This window comes from Fukomys damarensis, unplaced genomic scaffold, assembly GCF_012274545.1.
Source record: "Fukomys damarensis isolate Sample0158 unplaced genomic scaffold, DMR_v1.0_HiC HiC_scaffold_16, whole genome shotgun sequence".
Classification (NCBI taxonomy): Eukaryota; Metazoa; Chordata; class Mammalia; order Rodentia; family Bathyergidae; genus Fukomys; species Fukomys damarensis.
This window is the reverse complement of record NW_022900928.1, coordinates 135008300-135030926: the sequence shown is the minus strand read 5'-3', so window position 1 is coordinate 135030926 and position 22627 is coordinate 135008300. Positions and strand designations below refer to the sequence as shown.

General features: G+C 41.7%; 1 protein-coding gene and 1 pseudogene across 1 annotated transcript; both read right to left on the bottom strand.

Moving 5' to 3' along the window:
- Positions 1–8221: 8221 nt before the first annotated feature.
- Positions 8222–9149, bottom strand: LOC104875655 (annotated as a pseudogene).
- Positions 9150–20580: 11431 nt separating this feature from the next.
- LOC104875646 (olfactory receptor 12-like) lies at positions 20581–21528 on the bottom strand. Its single transcript, XM_010643329.3, has one exon. It carries the CDS (start codon positions 21526–21528, stop codon positions 20581–20583), a length of 948 nt encoding a protein of 315 aa, XP_010641631.3.
- Positions 21529–22627: the final 1099 nt, after the last annotated feature.

The following is a 22627-nucleotide window of genomic DNA, read 5'->3' as shown; positions in this document are numbered from 1 at the left end:
CTTTCTACTGGTAATTTTGGCTAATGGTTTGTCTTCTTTTTTTATTCTTTAAAAAAAACCCCACTGTTTCTTCATTTGATTCTATTGTTTTTGTTTTCTCAATTTCATTAATTTCTGCATTGAAGTAATCTGTTGTGATTGTATTGATGTGTGTTTGGTCTTTCATGTCCAACAGTAGTTGCTTAGGAAGCAAGTTACACCTGTATTTGTTGTGCTTACATTTATATTCATTATCTTTTCCCATTGATTATTCTCTTAACTCACATGTCATGACTTTCTTCCCCTCTTCTGATCAGTTTTTGCTTGATATTTCTTTTGTCTGAGGATATACTTGATACCTGTGCTTGGCCATGGGGTCCTGTTGCATGGAATGTAGTTTTCTGTCATTTAGATTTTTAGTCTATGAATTTCTGTTTGGATAAGTCTCTTGAATGTAAAAGACTATTGTGTTCTGCTTTCAAGCCAGTCTGCCAACTCTGTCTTTTAGTTGAGTATTTGAGGCCATTTACCTGGGGAGTTATTACAGTAATGTATCGATTTATTTCTGTCATTGCATTCTTTTTCTGCTGTTGAGTCCTTTATGCCCCCAGTATTTAGTACTAACTTTGATTGATGTATTAATTCTTTCTGATCTTTTGGCCTTTTTGGGCTTCATTGTGTCTGTTGAGGATATTCTTGAGTTTTTATGGAGTTCTGGTTTGGTGTTCATGAATGTTTATGGTGTCCTTTTTCATGAAAATGTCTGTTTTCTCCATCAATTTTGAAAGCTTGTTTTTGCAGGATATACTAATGTGGGTTGGAAGTTGTTTTCTTTTGGGGCTTGAAACTACTTCTCTTAAAGCTCGTTTGGCCTTTAAAGTTTATGTTTGGAAATGTGGTACTATCATTATTGGTTTTCATTTATCAGTAATTTTTAGCTTTTCTCTGACAGCTTGTAAAATTTTATCTTTTCTGGAGGGGCATCTGGGAGTTTTGACTATGTTATGTCCTGGGGAGATTCTTTTTTTATTGTAGTTATTGGATATTCTATAATCCTTGCTTACCTGTATGTTGAGTTCTTACCTCATGCTTGGAAAATTTTCTGGTATGATTTATGTCAGTTTTTTTGGTTAAGTTTATTGGTACATTTTAGGCATACAATACAGTTATATTCATCACTGAACACTTGTACCTTTATTTGATGTACCTGGGTTCTTATTTTTCCCCATTTTCCTGTCCTCCCTTCAGCCCCTCCATCCCTCCCTATTTACAAAGAATTTGTTTCCTTTTTTTCTTTTTTTTTCCTCATTGAGTTTATTGGGACATTTTAGGCATACAGTACAGTTACATTCATTATTGATCTTGTTCCTCCTCCATCCCTCCCTATTTACAAAGAATTTGTTTCCTTTTTTTCTTTTTTTTTCCTCATTGAGTTTATTGGGACATTTTAGGCATACAGTACAGTTACATATATTATTGGGATCTTGTTCCTTTACATGACAGGTCTTGGTTCTCATTTTTTCCCCTTGTCCCTTCCCTCCATTCACCCCCTTCTCCCCTCCTCATTTGCAAACACTTCATTTGCCTTTTTTCATTTTCCCATATTTTTTTCCTTTCCCTTATTACATTTCTCCTACCCTTCCCACTTTCCCTGTATGTTGTTTTGGCATTTTCATTTATTTATAAAAACTGTCTAATTTCTTCGTTCATTGATTTTTGAGGAGAGTGTTGTTCAATTTCCATGTGTTTGTGAAGTTTCTATGGTTTCTTATGCTATTGATCTCCAGCTTGATTGCACTATGATCTGATAATATACAAGGAATAACTTAGATTCTTTTGCATTTATTCAAACCTGTTCTGTGAGCTAGTATGTGGTCTGTCTTGGAGAATGACCCATGAGCAGCTGAGAAGAATGTATATTCTGATTTTGTGGGGTGGAACATTCTTAATTCCATGTGTTCAAAAGTTTGGTTGAATTCTAGTATTTCGTTGTTGATTTTCTGCCTAGATGAATTGTCTATTTGTGATAGTAGGGTATTTAGATCCCCCACTACAATTCTATTAGTGCTTATTTGGTTTTTCATGTTACCTAATGTTTGTTTTATATAGTTTGGGGCATTAATATTTAGTGGATATATGTTTATGATTGTCATCTCATCCTCTTGAATTGTTCCCTTTACAAGGATGTAGTAGCCTACTTTGTCACTTTTAATCAGTTTTGGTTTAAAATTTACTTTGCAAATAAGATTGCTACCCCTGCTTTTTTCTGGGCTCCTGTTGCATGGAGAATTGTTTTCCATCCTTTCACTTTCAGTAATTGGGCTTTTCTTTTGCACTAGGTGTGTTTCTTGTATACAACATATTGTTGGATTTTGCTTCTTAATCTATTCTTCCAGTCCATTTCTCTTGATTGGTGAATTTAGGCCATTGGCATTGATGGTTATAACTGATAGGTACTGAATTATTATTGTCATGTTATTGTCCTTTTGTTGACTCCTTTTAATTCTTTGCCCTCTCCTTTTAGTTTCTTGCCTTGCCTATTTGATTTACTCTGTTGGGCCTCATGGTGTTTTGACCTTCATTGTCTCTTTCTAGTATATTGTTTAGAATTCCCTGTAGTGCTGATTTTGTGTTCATGAAGTTTCTCAGGTATTCTTTGTCATGGAAGTATCTTACTTCCCCACCCATTTTGAAAGAGAGTTTTGCAGGTTACATCAGTCTAAGTTGGAGGTTCTTTTCTTTTAGTACTTGAAATACCTCACTCCAGGCTCTCCTTGACCTGAGGGTTTGTGTTGAAAAGTCTGCTGTGATTCTGATGGGCTTGCCTTTGCATGTGTTTTGTTTCTTTTCTCTTACTGCTTGTAGTATTTTGTTCTTCTGTTGGGTTTCTGGGATCTTGATTATTATATGTCTAGGTGTAGATTTTTTTTTTTGATCATGGCTAGTTGGAGTTCTATATTCTTCACTTATCTGTATGTCTAATTCTTCCCTTCTGTTTGGGAAGTTTTCTGTCATTAATTCTGTGAACAGCTCTTTTAAGTCATTTGCATGTTCTCCTGCTACTTCATGGATTCCTATCAGTCTTATGTTATTCTTCTTTGCATCATCTAGGAGTTGTTGGATCGATTTTTCATGATCCCATACTGTTTTTAAGAGACCTCTCTTTTCACAGTCACTGTCTATGATCCTATCTTCTATATCTGAGATTCTATCTTTGCATCTCAGAGCATCTCTATGGTTATCTGGGAAATTATTTCTGTTTTGAATTTTTCTAGAGCTTGATTGATCTGTTTTGTTACTTCCTGTGCTGTGAGTTCAGGGTGACCTGATGGTCCACTATCAGCCTTTTCATCCTCATTTGTCCTACTGTTTGCCATTGGCGAACTGGAAGTCTGTCTTTGTGTCTTGCTTAAGTGTTTTCTCATTTTTATTTTTGTTGTTGGGTTGTCCTTGGTTTATTTTCTGGTTCTTTACTTAAGTCTTCTTGATATAGTTGTGCTTTAGCTTTTGAGTCTCTAATGACTCATAGACATTCTCATTTTCATAATAGTAGAGAAAACAACTCATGAAATCAATCACAATACTTTATCCCAATTGATACAATCAGCAACACAATGGGATCAAGCACAACTTGCAAATTGACCATTGTGGTAGTCATTAATCTATCACCTTTAAACCATGTGAGTTAAATTAAAATATGTTTGCAGTGAATACACTTTTCAGTATAGCTTCTTTACCATTTAGGATGGAGGCTTAGACAGAGATAGGATGAGAGCAGTAGATAAGTGAAAGAATTGGAGAAGGTTTCAAGTGAAGACAGAGGACATAGAATGACCATACAATCTTTAGGAAACTATTAAATTCAAAAGGGATAGACAGAGTGCAAAAATAAGGACAAGAAAATATCCTCATTACAGTAATAGGGGCTCACTTTTCCTTGAAACTATTGACCCATGAGTGAGGTAAAATTACAGAAGAGAACAAAAAGAAAAAAGAAAAAATGATAATAGAAGAAATCTGAGTTAGGGCAGGAGCAGGAACAGAAAGGGAGATGAGGGCTGTAGTGGAGCAAGTGATTGAGTTGGAGACAGAGGACAGAAAAAAGAAAGAATTTGCAGAGTGGAATGAGGAAAAGAAAGAAAACAAATGAATTTGAATGGCCTCTTTCAGACTGTATCTCTGCTGTCATAATATACAGCGTGCACAGCCTTGTGCAGAATGAAGTCCCATGATCTCAGCTAGCCAATGGCAGATCCCAGTGACTCATACTGACCTCAGGCCACAAGGCCCAGATTGAGTTTCCCAACCTACTGCAGGGTTGAACTCCACGCAGTTCTACTACAGGTTTCCCCTGCTTTTTCTTTAAAGATGTTCAAAGTTGGGAGCTCAGAAAAATACCCTTCATGACCACCTATGCCTCTGCAGAGTGGGTCTAACGACTGGCACAATCAGGAGGTCTGAGAGCAGGGGTGTGTGTGTTTCAGGGGTGCTCGCGTGGATACTCCCTTCCTTGCTGGAGCTGGTGGTACAGGCTGGGTAGCGCATGGCTACCTGTTCTTGCTGAATGGGCCCAAGCAGGTGGGAGGGAGAGCAGATCTCAGAGCAGCCTTCCCAAATCTCACCTTCCTCACTGGGGCTGGTGGCATGTAGTTCCTTTTCCTTGTCAATGCCATAACCTCAGCTGGCTTTGTGCATGGAAGTGGACTACATCTTCCTGGCTCCTTAGGGCCTTCTCTGACATTTTTTCTTTTTCTTATTCCATGTTTGCCACCTTCTAATTTGGACTCCAGTTAGTGTTATGTTCATCTTTTTAGCATCATTTTGTATCTTTTGGATGCATCTTCTTGCTGTTTTATCATTTTTAAGGCATCTCTGTGCAAATTATCATATGTTACCATTTTTCCTCAAGTTCCAAAACCCTATCTTCACACTGGTTATTTGTACTGATTATGAAATCTAAAGAATTCTTTATTTCTGGCTTTTCTCTTTGGTACCTGTCATTGGGTCTGTATGTTTGGTAAATTTGTCATTAGTGATTTGAACTGTTTTGGGGCAGTCTTCCAGTTTCATATTTCTTCATAATCACTTTGGTCACTTTGTATGACAGTACTACTATGTTTGGATTGTGTCATCTTTGAACTCACTGAAATTCCTTATTCCTAAGTCATTTTGTACAGATTGGTGGTCTGGTGTTTGCTTTCCTTTCTATTGGCTCCCCTGGATCTGCTTTTTGAAAGTTGGGAGTCTTTGGGGCTTCCTGTTGCCTTGATTTTTCCTTTCCTTTTTTTTTGTGCTGAGTTTTGAAGTGTATAAGGTGAAGAGATACTGTTGTTGATATGAGGATCTCTTTAGTTAGGTTATGTTTTCCAGTATTGCGTTCTTGGCTTGATTTGTGAAGAGGTATTTTTAAAACACACTGCAATTTATTTGGTTTGATTGTGTTATAGTCTGTCACTGTGTTTCAGGGAGATAATTTCTACTGTTTATAGCAGAATTGATAGATCTAACCATGTATCAATCATAGGTATTAAATTTTGTTTTCATACTTTCACCTTTTATCAGGGCTCTTGACAGGCTACACTATAGCTATTGGCAGTTAGTGTGTGATGCGTGGAGTAGTGAAGGAAACAGGAAGAGGAAGAGGAAAAGGAGGGGTAATTTATTAGGTGAATAAGGAAACAGATTCTGTTGGAGGTATTTTATGTTTGTGGTAAAAGTTTAGTGTTGATGGGTTTAAGAGGGTGTTTGTGGGGGAGGGGGAGGGATATTAGGAAGGGCAGTGCAATTAGGGATTGAGGAAAGATGTAAGTTGTCAGGGCTTGTTGATATAGTTGTGGTAATTTTATTTGAATCCTCTAAGCATAACTAGTTAAAGATTGTCCTTCCAAGACTGTGAATGGTACTATACCATTTAAACCACTGTTCTGGTATTGTTCTGTTTTTCACACACACACACATGCACACACACACACACACACACACATATATCTCAGAATATATATTCATATATAATAGATATCTTGAAAGGTAGAGAAGAGGTAAGGGAACACAGGCGTATATGTGAAATAAAGAATGTGTGAAATAAGGAAGAAAGAGGTTAAAAAGAGAAAATGATAGATGGAGAGGTGAATAACAAAAAAGTAAAAAATATTAAGGTTGAAGAAAAAATTTAAAAAATAGTGTTTACACAGAAGTAAGAATTGAAGAAAAGTGAAAATCAGAAACAAAACAAAACAAAACAAAAAAACCCAGAGGGAACTCAGAACAGAAACAGTGGTTGGAAATCCCTGATGTCTCACCTCTGTAGCCCTGGCTCCTTCCCTTGTGCTTTGACAGCTGTTTCCAAAATGGAGTACCCCCATTTATTTAAAAATATAATAGCAAGCAAGAATGAAAACTATAACATGGCCATTAAAATTTAAGGCATTCACCCTTCACTTAACCTCACCTAAGCAGAGTTACACAAGATATGTTTTGGGGTTGAGAGCCAGCAACCCAAGTAGGCAATAGGCCAATAGTTGTGGACTGAACACCTGACACCACCATGTGGCAGCACCAGCAGAACAGCATCTTGTAAGAGGAAAAGGCAAAACCAAGCACCTCTAACGTTGAGCAGTGATGTTCAGGAGGATCTCAGTGTAGCTCCTGTGGAGGTGACATCCCTGGGAGGTCTATGACCTTATTCTAAAGACTGTTGGTGTACTCATGTCCTTTCTAATTAAGCTTCACTTATTCATTCTAAGCCACATTTCATGTTCTCATAATAATTACACTAGTTTTATCTTTTCTGTTTCTGTCATTAAAGAAGTGATTATGCCACTTGTGTTATTTTTATGTCTTTTACTGAGATATATATATATATATATATATGTCTCACAGCTGTTTTCCTTTCTCCTGCTAAGAACACTGCCAAAGTGACAGTGGAAATCAGGAAGGGAAAAAAGAGAAGGGAAGGAAAGTGTTAAAGGGGAAGAATATACTACCAAGCACAAGGAATGGGCCAATCTTGAGTAGGAAATTCAGAGGTGCTCAGAGAAAAGGAATGTTTGATATCTCCTGAGTACTAACTAATCCAGGGATGGATGTAATTTTGGAAATCTCAAAACTGAGGCTTTCTGAGTACACAAAGTAGATGGAGACCTGGAGGATTATCAGACAGATTAACTGGGTAGCAGACTGGGACCTACTTGCCTGATAGTCCTCCTTGCAGGAGTCCTGAGCAGGGAGACTGAGGGCTGAGGCCAGAGGCACAGCTCAGGTCTCCACCCCAGCAGGGACAGAAATCTCCCCATGTACAGAGGGTCTCTGGTAAAGGACACATTTGAAGGAAGCTGAGGACTTGAGCGTGGGTGTGGGTTGGGAATGAGGATGGAGTGGAGACTGGGAAGCCCCATCCTGAGCTGTAGATCCAGGCCATGAGCCAGTGCAGGAGAGCTGTGCTCAGGGGAGTGCACGTCCCTCCCTTCCCCAGTCTTCTCTTGGCTGCACCAGAGCTCTTCATCCTCCCTCAGGAGCAGCTTGTGGACAGAGCACAATTCGCTCTGCTAAGAAGCAGCCAGGCTGAGCTTGTGAGGCTCACTGTGAGACCTGGAAGCCCTGTGCTTTCACCTGGGCTCCAAGCTGGAGGCTGATAGATGTGGTGGGTCTGGGTCACCCAGCAGCATCTCAAGCAGGGAGGGTAGAGAGAAGTCAGGCTGCTGAGTTAGAAGAAGTCCAGGCTGCAGAGCTCTCCCCCATTGCCATAACAATTCTAGGCCGTTGTGAGGATGGGTGCAGCCTACAGCCCCTTACGATCCCTGCTCTCAGTTATCCAACAGAGATTTCCCTGGGCCAGTGGCATTAGATTCAAGGATGAAGGACAAAGAAAGGACCACTGAGGATGAGATATTTGTATATCTTCAATTAGAGGTGTTGGCATCTGTTTCCAAACCCGCTACAAGGGCTTGGCTCAGTTTTCTTTCCACTGTGTTGCTGGTCAGTATGGGAAGTGAGTTTGTTCCACCACTGGGTCATTGTTTTTTCAGTTGCAAAGAACATGTGTTATTTGCACTTAGTAAAAGCCTGATCCATGGTGTCCTTTCAAAGCAGATAAGTGATCAGTAGAAGGATGAAAAAAGCAAGCAAGTAAGGATGACTCAGCTCAACTTTAAGCTTCCATTCTGATAAGCCCTGTGACTTCCCATGCTCTCCTGCCCTCCCCAGGTCATTGTCTGTTACCTGCCACCTTTCTTCTCAGGACTGTTCATCTCTGTCCCAGCCTCTGCAGGGTGTTCTTCACGTCCTTGTTCTGCAGACTGTAGATGAGGGGGTTGAGCATTGGGATGACCAGGGTATAGAAGATGGAGATGATCTTGCCCTGCTCCATGGACTCCACTGCTCCTGGCTGTACATACATTACAAGGAGGGTTCCATAAAACAGGAACACAGCAGTGAGGTGGGAACCACAGGTAGAGAAGAACTTGTATCCCCTGGATCCTGAACGCATCTTGAGGATGGTCACTGTGATGTAGCCATAGGAGATGAGGACCACAGGAGTGGTGCCCACAACAATGAGCCCACAGATGCCAAACATGACCAGCTCATTGAGAGCTGTCAGCACAGGCAATCTGTAGCAGAGGGAACACATCACAGAAGACGTCGTTGATGTGCTTGGAGAAGGGGAGCTGGAAGGTGAGGCTGGTGTGCACCATGGAGTTGAGGCAGCCTGCACAATAGCAGCCCAAAACAAGAGTGGTACATGTTGTAGGGGACATGGTTGAGGGGTACTGTAGTGGGGTGCAGATGGCCATGAAGCGGTCATAGGCCATCACAGATAAGAGGAATGTTTCAGTAGTAGCAAATACAGAGCGAAAGAAGAACTGGGTGGCGCATCCTGCAAAAGTGATGACCTTGGAGGAGGAGAATAAGTTGGCCAGAGTATCGGGGGTGATGAAAGATGAGTAGCAGAGGTCAAGGAAGGACAGGTTCTTGAGGAAGAAGTACATGGGGGAGTGCAGGCGGGCATCCAGGGTGAGGACTGTGATCATGGCAAGGTTGCCCGTGACTGTCACCACATACAGGGCCAGGAAGATGGCAAAGAGCAGGGCCTGTGTCTTCATGCCTCCCCTGAATCCATCCAGTACAAAATCCTGAAAGGGCTCAGCTGAGAGGTTCCCATGTCTGTGGATCATCATTGGGCCCTGCCAGGAGAGCTGTGCAGAGAGGATGATGGGTCCAGGAAGAAGGAAGAGGCAATGGTCCTAAGGTCACTCATCTAACTGTCTTTGCCATGCTGCCTACTGACCACAAGACCACAAGCTGCTTTGTTCTCAATTCAGATGAGCTCACTATGGCCAGAAAGTGGATATTTTCTTGAGTTTAGTTAATGTTGGAACATGCTGGTTCTCACCTCCACTTCTCTGATTCTGAGACTGGACCAAAGTGGGGTTCAGTCTTTTGAGCTCACTGCCTTCTAGATGATGTCAGGGACTTCCTGCTGAGGTACAGAGTTGGACTTATTAAAGGGTTAGAACTAGTGAGTATTGTCTTGTCATAAGCAGTAGGACTGGTGCCATGGTGCATTTGAGAAATGCAAGTGCTCCCCCTCCCAATCTCCTCATGGTAAGGATTTAGACAGGTTTGCTTTTACCTATTTGAAAACCACTGTTGGCCTCTGGCCATTCCTGATCTTTTCTCTTTCCTGTCCTTTTCACAGCAGAGCAGTGCAGCAGTGTTAGGGGAGGCTCCCCTGCACATCTGTTGTTCACAAGGAGGCAGTCCCAGTGCTGCTGTGCTGGGGACCCTGGCTGGGTCCCTGCTATGCTTCCTCCTGGAGGGACTCCAGTGGGCCCTGGGCTGAGTGATCCATAACCTGCACACTCTATCCCCCGCAGGGCTCACCTTCACCCAGTGTCGACACCTGTCCTCTACCACGTACAAGTAGCAGATTTCCACTATGAGCTGCAAGGATTTAAATCATGTTGTGCCCATCACTCTTGCTAATTCCCCTTGGTATAAACCTTTGGTAGTTATAATTCTGATCACAGAGTTTTGCTTTTTCCTAAACTGAAGATACATGGCAATGTCTTTCCCCACAGCCAGTTTCCTTAACCTGTGTCAGAAGAGGGATAAGCAGGGGTCTCCCCAGCCTTCTGAGGATGCAGATACATCCATGGGCATCAGTGGATGAGCCATGGGCTGAAGCAGGCACTGTGTGGCCAGTGAGCTGAGTGACTCCTGCTGTGTTGGGCCTCCTGTCCTCACCTTCCTCCCTGTCTCTTCCTCCCTGTGGACACTGGTCCTGAGCCACAGCATCACCCGTGAGCTGACCAAGAATAGGAGCTGAAACCCCTCACAGTGGAATCACAGCCTGTGTTTGACAAGGTGTGCTGGGTTTTAATTCTGAACCTGAGATTCTGGTTCTCAGTTACTTTTCTCACTGACCTGGAGCTAAGGCTGAGGCTGTCTAGGGTGGATGAGGGCTCAGCAACCTCCTGCTGAGAGCAAATCCTGAGCACTTCCTGTGTGCACAGGCCTGCTGACTTCCTATACACAGGGCTCCTTCTGTCAGCAGATGACAGCCAGTGGCAGTGCTGATCTTACCTTTAAGGACCCATCCAGGATGCAAAGCTGTGCATTCCTCTCCAGGGTGCTGGTGCTCCTGAGCCTGCTCTGTGCTCACTGAGGACTGTGGCTCCTCAGCAGTTTAGTTCTGGATCCTGAGCACAGGGGTGAGGTGGGCCCAGGCACAGTTCAGTGCCTGGTGGCTCAGTGAGAATCTGGGTGTCATCTCCTGGCATCAGCTAGCTCTGGGTATCTGTGACCTCTGTCCTCCCCTCCTGTGCCTCCCAGCAGGTGGCATATGGACACTCTTATACTTTAGGTCACACTGTGGGCAGATTGTGTGCATCTGGCAGGACTGGGACTTGGGGTCTCCCGTGGCTAATTAGGGAGGCTCTGGACCTATGCCCTGGGCTGGACCTAGAGTTCCCTTGGTCCTAGGAGCTGCAGTGCTGCAGCAAATCTCATTTCATCCCCTTCCCTCTTCATGGAGAGTCAGGAAACCTGAATTCCTCAATCACCCTGGGTCCCTCAAGGTGCTCTATGGGTCATCCCAGGAGTCAGCCATCACCAACATGGTGCTTTGTCCCTCTCGATGTGGGGTCCTATTATTGTTCCCTCATGCTTTAAAATGACACCAGGTCCCAGTTTATGGTTCATGGAGTAATAATTGGTACATTTATTTAGTGTGCAAAAATCAAATTGGGCATTTCTTTAAGTCACTAGTTTGTATGGAATCTCCTGGTGTTTCATTATTTTGCATGTATTTAAAATTATTTTAAATAACTGTGCACCAAAGAAAATGGACTTTGACACAGAGGGAGCCCTCACATGTCTCCCTTAGAGCTCCCACCAAAATGATGATGGGCTGCAGGACACATGGGAGATCAGCACTGCATGCCAGCTCACACATGGTGGGCCCCAGAATCAGCATTTGTCATCCAGGCCCACCGCAAAAGTCACTGATCAGACCCTCAGCTACCTGTTGGGGGAATGATAAGGAATAAAAGCAAGAGACAGTTTTCAAGACATAAGAGGGGGTCAGGAGACCTGCCTTCAGGAAGGAGTGCAGGGGGAGGAGAGCATGTGTCTCATGGAGCAGCAGCTATAGAGAGTAAGTGGATACGGGTTCAGTTAATGAGGAACCAGATTTTCTCTATACTCAGATGCCTGTGTATTGACAGCTCTCCCCACAGATGCTGTCTCCCCTCAGGTGTCCCAATTATTGACATTCCACCCACAGCCAGGAGGCATGTGGACTTCTGTGTACTTCCCTGTATTTTCTCAAGGCAAGGTAACACCCAGCTAGTCCTCAAGGATGGATAAGATAAAAGTTATCTAATTATCAAAAATTCAACAAGTTAAGTCTTCTATAAGTTTTGTGATTTTTATATGGCAGGACTTGGAGTATAAATCCCCCAAATTAAAAGAAAAGTTAGATTGCAGATTTGATATAACAAGTTGAGAGCCAAAAATATCAGTAAATTAATTTAAAATTCAATCGTAAGCAACTTTATGATCACAAATCCAGTACCTTAAAACAAATGGACCAATTTTTCATGAATTAGATATAACTTAACAAAATGAATATATACACAACTTGAAGAGGCCATACCATACATTACCATACAGAACTGAATTTATAATTTCAAAACTATTAAAAAATTCTGGAAACCTAGATAGCTTCACTTAGTACTCTAATAAGCATCCATAAAACATCAATTTTTTGCTTTTTAGAACAGTTGGGGATTAACAGCAAAATTGAACATAGAGTTTTCCCAGACAGTCCGCACCCCCTCCACACACACTGGCAGACCAGCATTGATGTGCCAGTTTCACCTAAAGCCCATAGTTTACCTGAAGGTTCACCCTTGGTATTCTACATTTTAGTGGTTTGGAAAATGTTTAATAGCATTTATTGGGTATTATTGTTTGTGTGGAATGATCTCGATGCCCCCACATCCTGCATGCCCTGTCCACATCCACCCTTCCCTCTACCCAAGCCCAATGCCACCTCTGATCACTTGCTTTCTCAGTAGTTTTGCCTTTTCCACAATGTCACAGAACATGCAGTTTGCAACTTTTTATGTGTGGTTTTTTTCACTTAGTAACACCCATGTAAAGTATGTTTTGAGAGCTTGTTCCTTTTTAGGCCTATTAGTCTATGGTCTGGAGGTACTGCTGTTCATCTGCACCGCCATTCAGCTGCAGATCCTCTTGGTTGCATCAAGTTATAGAAAGTATGATTGAAGCTACCATAGCCATGTAGATTTTTGTGTGAATGTTTTCAATTCATTTAGGTGAATATCAAATACCATTTTTACTTGATTGTTTGCCAAAAATAGGTTTAATTTTGACAAAATACCAAATTATCTTCCAAAGTGGATGTATCATTTTGAATTTACACAAGCAATGTGGGAGAATTCCTGTCACTCCACATTCTCAAATATTTTTTATACAGGCTTTCCTATAAATCAAAGTGGAATAAACATTTCTTGTTGTTTTTGGAAGCTAGAATTACTCCAAATAAATCATCTAAAAAGTACAAAAAAGGGGTCAATATAGAAAATGAACCTAGACACAAAAATAATCACTAAAATATTAGCAAATGAAATGTAACAGTGTATAAAAAGAATTATATAGCATGGCTGAATAGGATTGATTCCAGGTATGCAAGAAAAATCCAACCTTTAAAACCAATGTATGTAACCCACCCTGGCAACACAAAAGAGGACAAAAGTCCATGATCATATCACTTGAATTTCAAAGAACAATTGATGTGGGATTTAGTTCAGTGGGTTGGCTGCGTGCCTTGCAAGAGCAATGTTCTGAGTTTGATGCCCAGTACCAAAAAGGATTGATGAAAATGACTTCCATACAGACTCCCCGAGGCTGCAATATTGGAGAACCTCCTTCATTTGATAAAGATCATCTACAAAAACCACCCACAGCCAGCATCAGAGTCAACAGGAAAGACTGACAGTCTTCTGTCTAAATTTGGGCACAACCTACTCTTATCACTCTGATTTAATTAAGAAGGAACTGAAAGTTCTAGCCCTAGGTTAAGAGAAGAAAGGAAAGGTACAGACTTTGGAAAGGTGGAAATAATACCCCCATATGCATGTGACATGATTGTGTATAAAGAAAATCCTTTTCTCCCCAAAACCCTCAAAATATTAGTGAGTTCATAAGGATCTCATGATAGAAGATCACCTAAAAAAAACAATTTCATTTCACTGTATTTGTGGCTCATGCCTACTACTGAATATTGTCAATTTACAAGAACTTAGATGGATTCAAGGGAATTTTGTGAGTGAAAATTGCCAGTCTCAAAATGTGACACATGCTCTGATTCTATTAGGAAAACCTTTATGAGATGACACACATTATGGAGATGTAGAAGAGGTGAGTGTGTGCATTGGTGAGGTTCTGAGGAGGAAGATGGCTGTAGCTATAGAAGGAAGATGGAACGTCTCTTTGTCTGTACCTTGACTGTGGTGTTGTCATATAATTATACAGAAGTGTTAAAATTAAATAAACAAAATGCAAACACCCCATCCCAAATGAGTGGATGCACAACTGGTGACTACCAAAGAGGTCTGGTAGATTTTATGTTCTTATTTTCCTGATTTTGATAATATACTTTAATATTTGGATGTGTTAGTATTGGCAGAGATTGGATGAGAAGAGTACTAGGTATCTGTATTACCTTTCTGTGGGGTGCATGTGTGTATATTTGGGTGTATGTATCCCAAATATTGTCCATATTATTATGGACCAAAATAAACGTCTGTGTTTATTACATACAACATCGCAAAGATGATCAATGTCATGTGAAAAATAAAATGATTCAGAAGTGCGAGAGATAATTTCAGGTTGTAAGTGATCATGGAAACAATGCAAGAGGAAATGTTAGAGATGGCCTTTTTAAGTTAAAGGTATGCTGCTGAAAAGATCTTAATTGACATAATAATGCATACTTATGGGAAACTGTTATAAGTTAATACAGGCATGCAATTGTCATGATCAAATAGGGTAATTAGCATTTCAACTCCCTAAAAATTCAGTATTTCTATATATTGGAAACACTTCAAGTCTTCTTTTGTAATGCTTCAAAAAATATACATCAAACTGTTAGGTACAGTTTCTCAATTATAGAACACTAGAACTTTATCTAATGAATTTTGGTAACTATCTACCTTCTCTCTATCTCACCTCCTGCTCATCACTACTAACCTATAAGTACCACCATTCTACTCACTTCTTTTATGAGATCAACAGTTTTGGTTTCCCTATGAATGTCAGAACATTTGGCTTTTGTATTGCTGTACAAGATTTATTTCAGTTAACATGGTGTGGCCAGGTTCTGTGATAGGTAAGCTTGATTATATCAACTTGACTAACTTGGGAGCATCCACTGGATTGGTGGAGCACATTTCTGGGTGTGTCTGGAAGGAGGGTCGTGGAGGCATAAGCTCAGGGTCTATATCTGGTCTTTCATCTTTTACCATGATGTTTCTTCCATGTAACCTGTTGATCATGTATTGAATTTCTTGAAAACATGAGCTGAATCTAATTTCTTTTCTCCCTCTCCCTCTCCCTCCCCCCCTCCATTTTTGGCATGGAGGATCAAATTCATAACCTTTTGCTTGTGAGGCAGGTGGCAGAACCACTGAACTAAATCCCCACCCCTAATTTCTTTTCTTCTAATCCACAGGTGTTGGGTATTGTGTCCCAGAAATGGGAAAGCTGACTAATACAGAAAATTGGTACTAGCGAAATGGGGACAATGCTGTGATATGGTTTTGAAGCTTTTGGCAATGGCTTATGGGAACAGTTTGAAAAGGTTTGCAGATGAGGGTTAGAGAATGACTACAATTCTGTCAGTAGAGCTTTCTGGCTGATTCTGGTTAGAGTTCTGAAGACCGAAATGCAGATAGTCAAACATGAAGGGAGGGCTCAGGAGAGCAGTTGGAAACAAGGGCTCCATTGTCATTGGACTAGAGGTGGTATACTCTTGCAGAAAATTATGTTTATATTGGTCGATTTTATGAGACTTTGTGGGATATTAAGGGCATTGGAATAATTGATCAGCTGAAAGTAATTTAAAAGAAATTTCCAGATAGCCCCATTTTCTGGCTGTGGCATGGACACCCTTATTTATAGTTAGGTTTATTGTAACAATTAAGAAGAAAAAGCACAGATGAAAAATTTTAAAAATCTAAATTTGGGCCCTAAAAGAACCATGTGTAAAGTTGGGGCCAAAGGAGGTATGGCTGCTGAAGAGATTAGTGCCATTAAAAAGAAACCAAGAGCTTTCTTTGTACAGAGATGAGAAGAAAGATGCTTTGAGGACATGTCAGAAACCAGGAAGCCCCCACCAATCACAGGCTCAAGGATGCAAAACTAATTTTTCCTTTAAGGAGAGAATTTCAGGGACTGCTGCTTAAGAGGAACCAACATGGACAGTTGGTTTCTTGGGATTCATTTCTCTGTGCTCACCCAGCCACTCAGAGTCCACAGAAGTCATGGTCTAAAGGGACTTGGCTTTTGTTCTAGCTGATTGTGAAGTGGTAGAAAAGAAGTTTATAAGTACAGCTTAATAGGCATATTAATAGATGTGTTTGAAATATATGGTAAATTAAAAATTTTAAAATTTGTGTTAGTACACTTTTGCAGTACATAATGATTACACTCATTTTGGGAAATGTAACACATCTCTATTCTTTTTCTCCCTTTCCTTCAGCCCCTTTTATTTTTCCAGCCTCAGATTAATTTATCTTATAAATCCTTATAGTTATCATGCGTAGAAATTAATCAGACTGACAGGCAAAAAAATACCCATATAAAACACATAAGATAATTATGCTAAATAAAGGTGCACTTTTATTATTTATTTATTTACTTACTTATTTATGGTACAGGGGATTGAACTTGGGTCCTTGTGCTTGCAAGGCAGGCCATCGAACCACTGAGCTAAATGCCGGGCCCCAATGTGCACTTTTAGATATGTTCTCTATGTTTGATTATAATAACTTTCTCTCTTTTTTCCTATTGTCTCTCTTTTATTTTGTACTTTATACATTGAGTTTCTCATATAAGAGAAACCATGTGGTACTGAAGCTCTTCTGTATGACTTATCTCACTTAATGATATGGTCTCAAGGTGTTTCTCTTTCCCTACAAATGACTCAAACTTATCTTTCAGCAGAGTAGTACTCCATTGTGTGTGAATATCACATTTTCTTTATCCATTCATCTGTTGATAGACATATAGATTGCTTCTAAGATTTAGCTATTATGAATTGTGTTGTTATAAACATGGTTATGCATACATAACTGTGGCATGATTTCTTTAATTCTTTTGGGAAGATAAGTAGAAAGGGAAAAGCTGGGTCAAATGGAATTTCTAGTTGTAGGTTTTCAAGGAATCTCCATACTAATTTCCATAGTAGTTGTACTAGTTTACACTCCTACCAATAAGGAAGAAGGGTTCCTTTTCCCCCACAGCCTCTTCAACATTTGTTATTGGTTGCTTTCTTGATGGCAGTCATTCTTTCTAGAATGAGAAGGAATCTCGGTGTTTTAATTTGCATTTCTCAAATGGCCAGCAATGGTACAAATGGGCATTTGTACTTCTTCATCTGCGAAGTATTTATTCACTTCAGCTGCCCATTTTTTTTTTCTGGGAATCAAACTCAAGACCTTGTGCTTGTGAGGTAGGCACAGTGGATTCCAGGTCTGGATGCCCATTTTTTATTGGGTCTTTAAATTTGAAGGGTCTAACTTTTTTGAGTTCTTTATATATTTTAGATATTAGTCCTTTGTTTGAGGAGTAGCTGCAAGTTTTTTCCCATTCTCTAGATTGTTTTTTCACTCTGTTGGTGGTTTCCTTTGCTGTGCAGAAGCTTTTTAAATCAATGTGATTCCATTTGTTGGTTTTTGGTGTTATTTCTTCTGCAACTAGTGTTCTGTTCAGAAAGTCTTTGCCTTTGCCCATGTCTTCAATCGTTTTACCTATTTTGTCTTCCAGTGGATTGTTTCTGTTTAATAATTAGATCTTTGATCCATTTTGATTTCAGTTTAGTGCATGGTGAGAGATAGACATTTATGTTCAATCTGACATGTGAATAGCTGGTTTTCTCAGCACCATTTGTTAAAGAGGCTATTTTTTCTCTACTTAATCTTATTAACCTGTCTAGAACTATGCTGAGTATACCTAGGTGTCAATGGCTAGATAATAAGGTCAATACACAGTGGTCCAGTGGGGTTTTCCTGAGTTCCTGCCACATGGTGATAACACACAAAGCATTGCATATGACGAACAAAGCAAAAGTACTTGGTCCCTTTGTGAAAGATAACATAGCTTAGTGTGGCTGGAGTTGTTTGTACATCCTCTACCCTGCTCCATCGATCCACAAGTCTGTGTTTTTTTTTACATTACCATATTGTTTTTATCACTGTAGCTTTATGGTATACTCCCCATTCACTTTGAACACATGTTCCCACCATGCTTGCCACTTTCTGAAGCAGTTCTGGAAGTTTTATTTTGTGAGAATCTTTATGAGATGTCATAAAAATACAGTTAATGTGGCAGCTGCATGTCATCCAGTGGAAAGGCTGGCTCACATAAAGCCTCTCTACCTCATTGATGAGATTGGGCAAGATCCAGCTTCTGCCACTGCCTCAGAGTGAAAGTGACCATGAGAGGTAAAGTTTTGAATCGACTCAAGACAATGAGGTGGGCATGACAGTGCAAGTAAATTACTGTGGTAAGTTTTTAAACATTCACTATGCTTTTTAAATTACACTTCATACACCTAGCCACTCATTCAAAACAACTTACTTTTATTAAAAATAACGGATATGATTGTGAATTATGAGAACAAAGAAGAATGAGAAAAAAATTTAATGACTATAAAATATTGTTCTTGCTTTGAGGAATATAACTGATGGGTTGAAAGACAAGCTTTATTTGGGGGCAAAAACAATGAAGAATATTTTATAGTAAAACATATCCTGATTAAGCAGTGATGGCAAATTTTTCCACATGTAAAAAGTGGAGGGAATAGTATAATGAAGCTCAAATGTTCAATATAGAGCTTTGTTAGCTATCAACAGATCATAAACTTTATAAAGTGAAGTTATCCAGACACACAGAAAATACTATGTGAGTTCACTCACATGGGGTAAAATTCATAAAGACAGAAGGTATGAGATGATTGCCAGGGGCTGGGAGAGGGGTAGCCGGGGGTTGTTTCTAAAGTACAGAATTTTAGTGTTGCAGAATTAGAGTTCTAAAGATGGGTTACACAAAACTGTGGCTATATTTAATGATAGTGAACAGTATAATGAAATGCTTATGGAGGTAGATTTTATGTTACAAATTTTCACCACAAATAAAAATAAAACAGTAAATTTTAAATAATAGCATTGACTTAGTGTAAAAGTCATCATATTTAAAGGAGTTAACACTCTACTTAGCCTCATTAACCTATCTATCCTTAGGTGTCAATAACTAGATAATAATAAGCTCAAGAACACAGTGGCCCAGTGGGTTTTCTTGCCACATAGTGCTGACATGCAAAGCATTGCACATGGTGAACAAACAAAAAACACTGCTTCTAACATTGAACAGTGGCACTCACCAGAAATGAAACAGAGGCAATGCAAAACAGTCATTAATATTAAGGTCAATAGTTTTTTTGTGTGTTTTGCCTTTCACACTAGAATATAGAAGAATGCCTGTTGGATTTAAGGCTAGTTTTGCTGATAATTCAAAGTCAGAATTAATAGTATTATGGAAGAACAACAGCTGATTCCTTTCTGTACCATTAAATTCAACAGAATTGAGATAATTCCATGTTTGTGCAAGAAAAATAATTTGATTCTTGTGTCTATTTTGAGGTTAATGTGGTTGACATAAAGACATAATGTACCATTTTCCAAATCCATGTAATTACAGAAACATTACATGTAATAGCAAGACAGAGGAGGGAGAGGCTGTTTTTCCCCTCCCTAAAGTCTGAGCGAATAGAGCACAAGGATGAGGGCTGAGAGCAAAGGTGCAGCATGGGTCCTCAACACTGCCAGCAGGACTTGGACTAACCCTGAGTAGAGGGCAAGTTGCTGGTACTGGCAGTGGAGGAGGCAGCTCTAGCACAGGGACACACAACAAGGAAGCCAGGGGCTGGAGGCCAGGTGTGGTTGGGCATGAGCATGGGGCATGAGATGAGGAGCTCCATCCTGAGCCGCAGGTCTGGGACCTCAGCCAGTGCAAGGGCTCAGCAGATCTGTACAGGACACTGAGACAGTGCACCCTCTCTTCCCTGCTCTTCTCTTTGAAGCAGCCAGGCCAGGTTTCCAAGGAGCACTGTGAGTGCCAGGAACATGTGTGGCTGATTCTGGGCTCCAAGCTGGAGCATAAGGGGATGTCCTGGGGGCCAGGTGCATCATGTGCATCTCAAAGGCCTAAAGGTATACTTCTGAGCCCCACAGAAGGAAGCCAGCATTGTGAGTAGAGGGACTCAGAGGACCCAGCCAGGCTGCTGGATCTAGGAGTATACAGTCTTCAGAATGCTTTTTCATCAGGCACAATGACACCAGGCCAGCCTGCAGCCTCGAAGAATCCCATTGTAAGATGCTCAAGGGAGAATTTCCTGGCCATGTTCATGTAAGAGTCAGTGATGAAGGAAGAGGAAAGGGTCATCCAGATCACCAAATCCTAATGAACCTGGAGATGTTGACCTCGGTTCCTGTACCTGGCTTGGAGGGATCTCTGCTTAAACCTCTGCCACTATATTACCAAGGGATGCGGAATTTGGGTTTTCTCTGTCTCTGGACCAGTATTTTTCTGGAGGCAAAGGCCATGCTCTATGCATACTTAGTAAAACCAGGTTTATGATATGCTTTTAAGGATTCAAAAGATGGATGGAAGGATGGATGAAAGAAAGAAAGAAACAGGAGCAAAATCAACTCAAAACACACATAAACTGCCTTTGCGATAAGCAGTGTGCTTTTTTTCCACACATGCAGAACACTGTCTCTCTCTGTCCTCCCACCTTCACAGGGCCGCCCATCTCTGTACCAGCCTCCACAGGGCATCCTTCACGTCCTTGTTGCGCAGACTGTAGATGAGAGGGTTGAGCATCGGGATGACCAGGGTGTAGAAGATGGAAATAAACTTGCCCTTCTCCTTGTACTTCACAGCTCCTGGCTGCCCATATACAACAAACCCTGTTCCATAAAATAAGCACACTGCCAGCAGGTGGGAGCCACAGGTGGAGAAGACCTTGAATCTCCTGGAACCAGAGGGCATCCTGAGGATGGTCACTGTGATGTAGCCATAGGAAGTCAAGATCCCAATTGTTGCACCCAGCAGGATGAAGCCACAGATACTGAACATGACCAGCTCATTGAGAGCTGTGTCAGCACAGGCAAGTCTGAGCAATGGGAGCACATCACAGAAGAAGTGATCGATGCAGTTGGAGCTGCAGAAGGGCAGCTGGAGGGTGAGGGTGGTCTCCACAATGGAGTTGAGGCAGCCTCCAAAGTAGGAGCCCAGCACCAGGTGAGTACAGACCATGTAGCACATGGTCATGGGGTAACGCAGGGGGTTGCAAATGGCCATGAAGCGGTCATAGGCCATCACAGCCAAAAGTAAAGCCTCTGTAGTACCAAGAAGAGAAAAGAAAAACAACTGAGTGGCACAGGCTCTGAAGCTGATGACCCTGGAGGAGGAGAAGAAGTTGGCCAGGGCATTGGGGGCAATGACAGAGGAATAGCAGAGGTCCAGGAAGGACAGGTTCTTGAGGAAGAAGTACATGGGGGAGTGCAGGCGGGCATCCAGGGTGATGACTGTAATCATGGTGAGGTTGCCTATGACAGTTACCACATACAGGGCCAGGAAGAAGGCAAAGAGCAGGGCCTGTGTCTCCACATCTCCCCTGAATCCACCCAGTACAAAATCCTGAAAGGGCTTGGCTGAGAGGTTTCCATGTCTATCGGTCATCATGGCCCTGAGCTGGGACACCTGTGCAGAGAGGACGGTGATGCAGTGAGGGAGCTGGTCAGTCACACAGTCACACCTCATACAGCTCATGGGCTTATCATTGCATGCTGTCCACTGACCAAAGGGCAATCACCTGCCTGGTTCTCCTGCCCTCTGAGGTCTCCATCACTTGAGTATGTACTTAATTCATGAGTGTGTACTGACACCCAGGGCATGAACTGAGCTGTGCTCTGGGAATGAAATAGTTTTGCAGAGCTGAGGGACCCTTGGTGCAGGAAAGCACACACTGTCCATGCCTCAGTTCCTCACTCCATGGTTCAGAGTTGGAGAACCTGGGTCCTGTCCCCTGAAGGGTGGGTGCAGAGCAGTAAGCAGGGCTCCTGGGCTCATGCAAGGCTTCTGTCTTTCTCCCCTGAGGACCCTCAGCTAACAGTGACAGCTGTGGCTCTGATACTTGGCCACAGCAATGTTCAGCTGGCTAGAAACCACCACCTTGCTGATAATGGGGGCTTCCTGCCAACATCCAGATTCTGGCTATCTCACAGGGAGAGGACATCTGTGCCTCCTGGTTGGAGAGCAGCCGACAGTGTCTGACACACTCAGGAGATGCACCTAACCTGGCTTGGCCTCACTGCCATCTCTGTCCCCAGAGGACCATCTAGTTTGGGGACTCTGGGTAGACATTTGCTTTAAATTGGGAATCAAGTTTGGGATATTCTTGATCTTTTTCTCCTCTCTGTCCTTGTCATGCCACAGCCAAAGCCCTGGTCACTACATGGGCTCCATGAGCAACTCTACTGGTCACAGCAGGTTTCACAATGCTGTGCTGAGGACCCTGGCTGGGGAAGGAAGGGGGTCTGTCCTTGCTGCTGGAGGAGCCAGAAAGGGCCCTGGGCTTCATGGGTCAGAGGCTGTAGCTCCTCACCTGCCCAGGGTCCACCCTCACACATGCGGACATTGTGTCCATAGGGGCCCCTCTGTCTTCTGCAATCTTCTGAGCAGCCGACTTCCCCCTGTGAGCACAGTGACTACCAATGAACTATTTCTGTGGTTACTGCTTTGAAAATTTCTACACACACACACACACACACACACACAC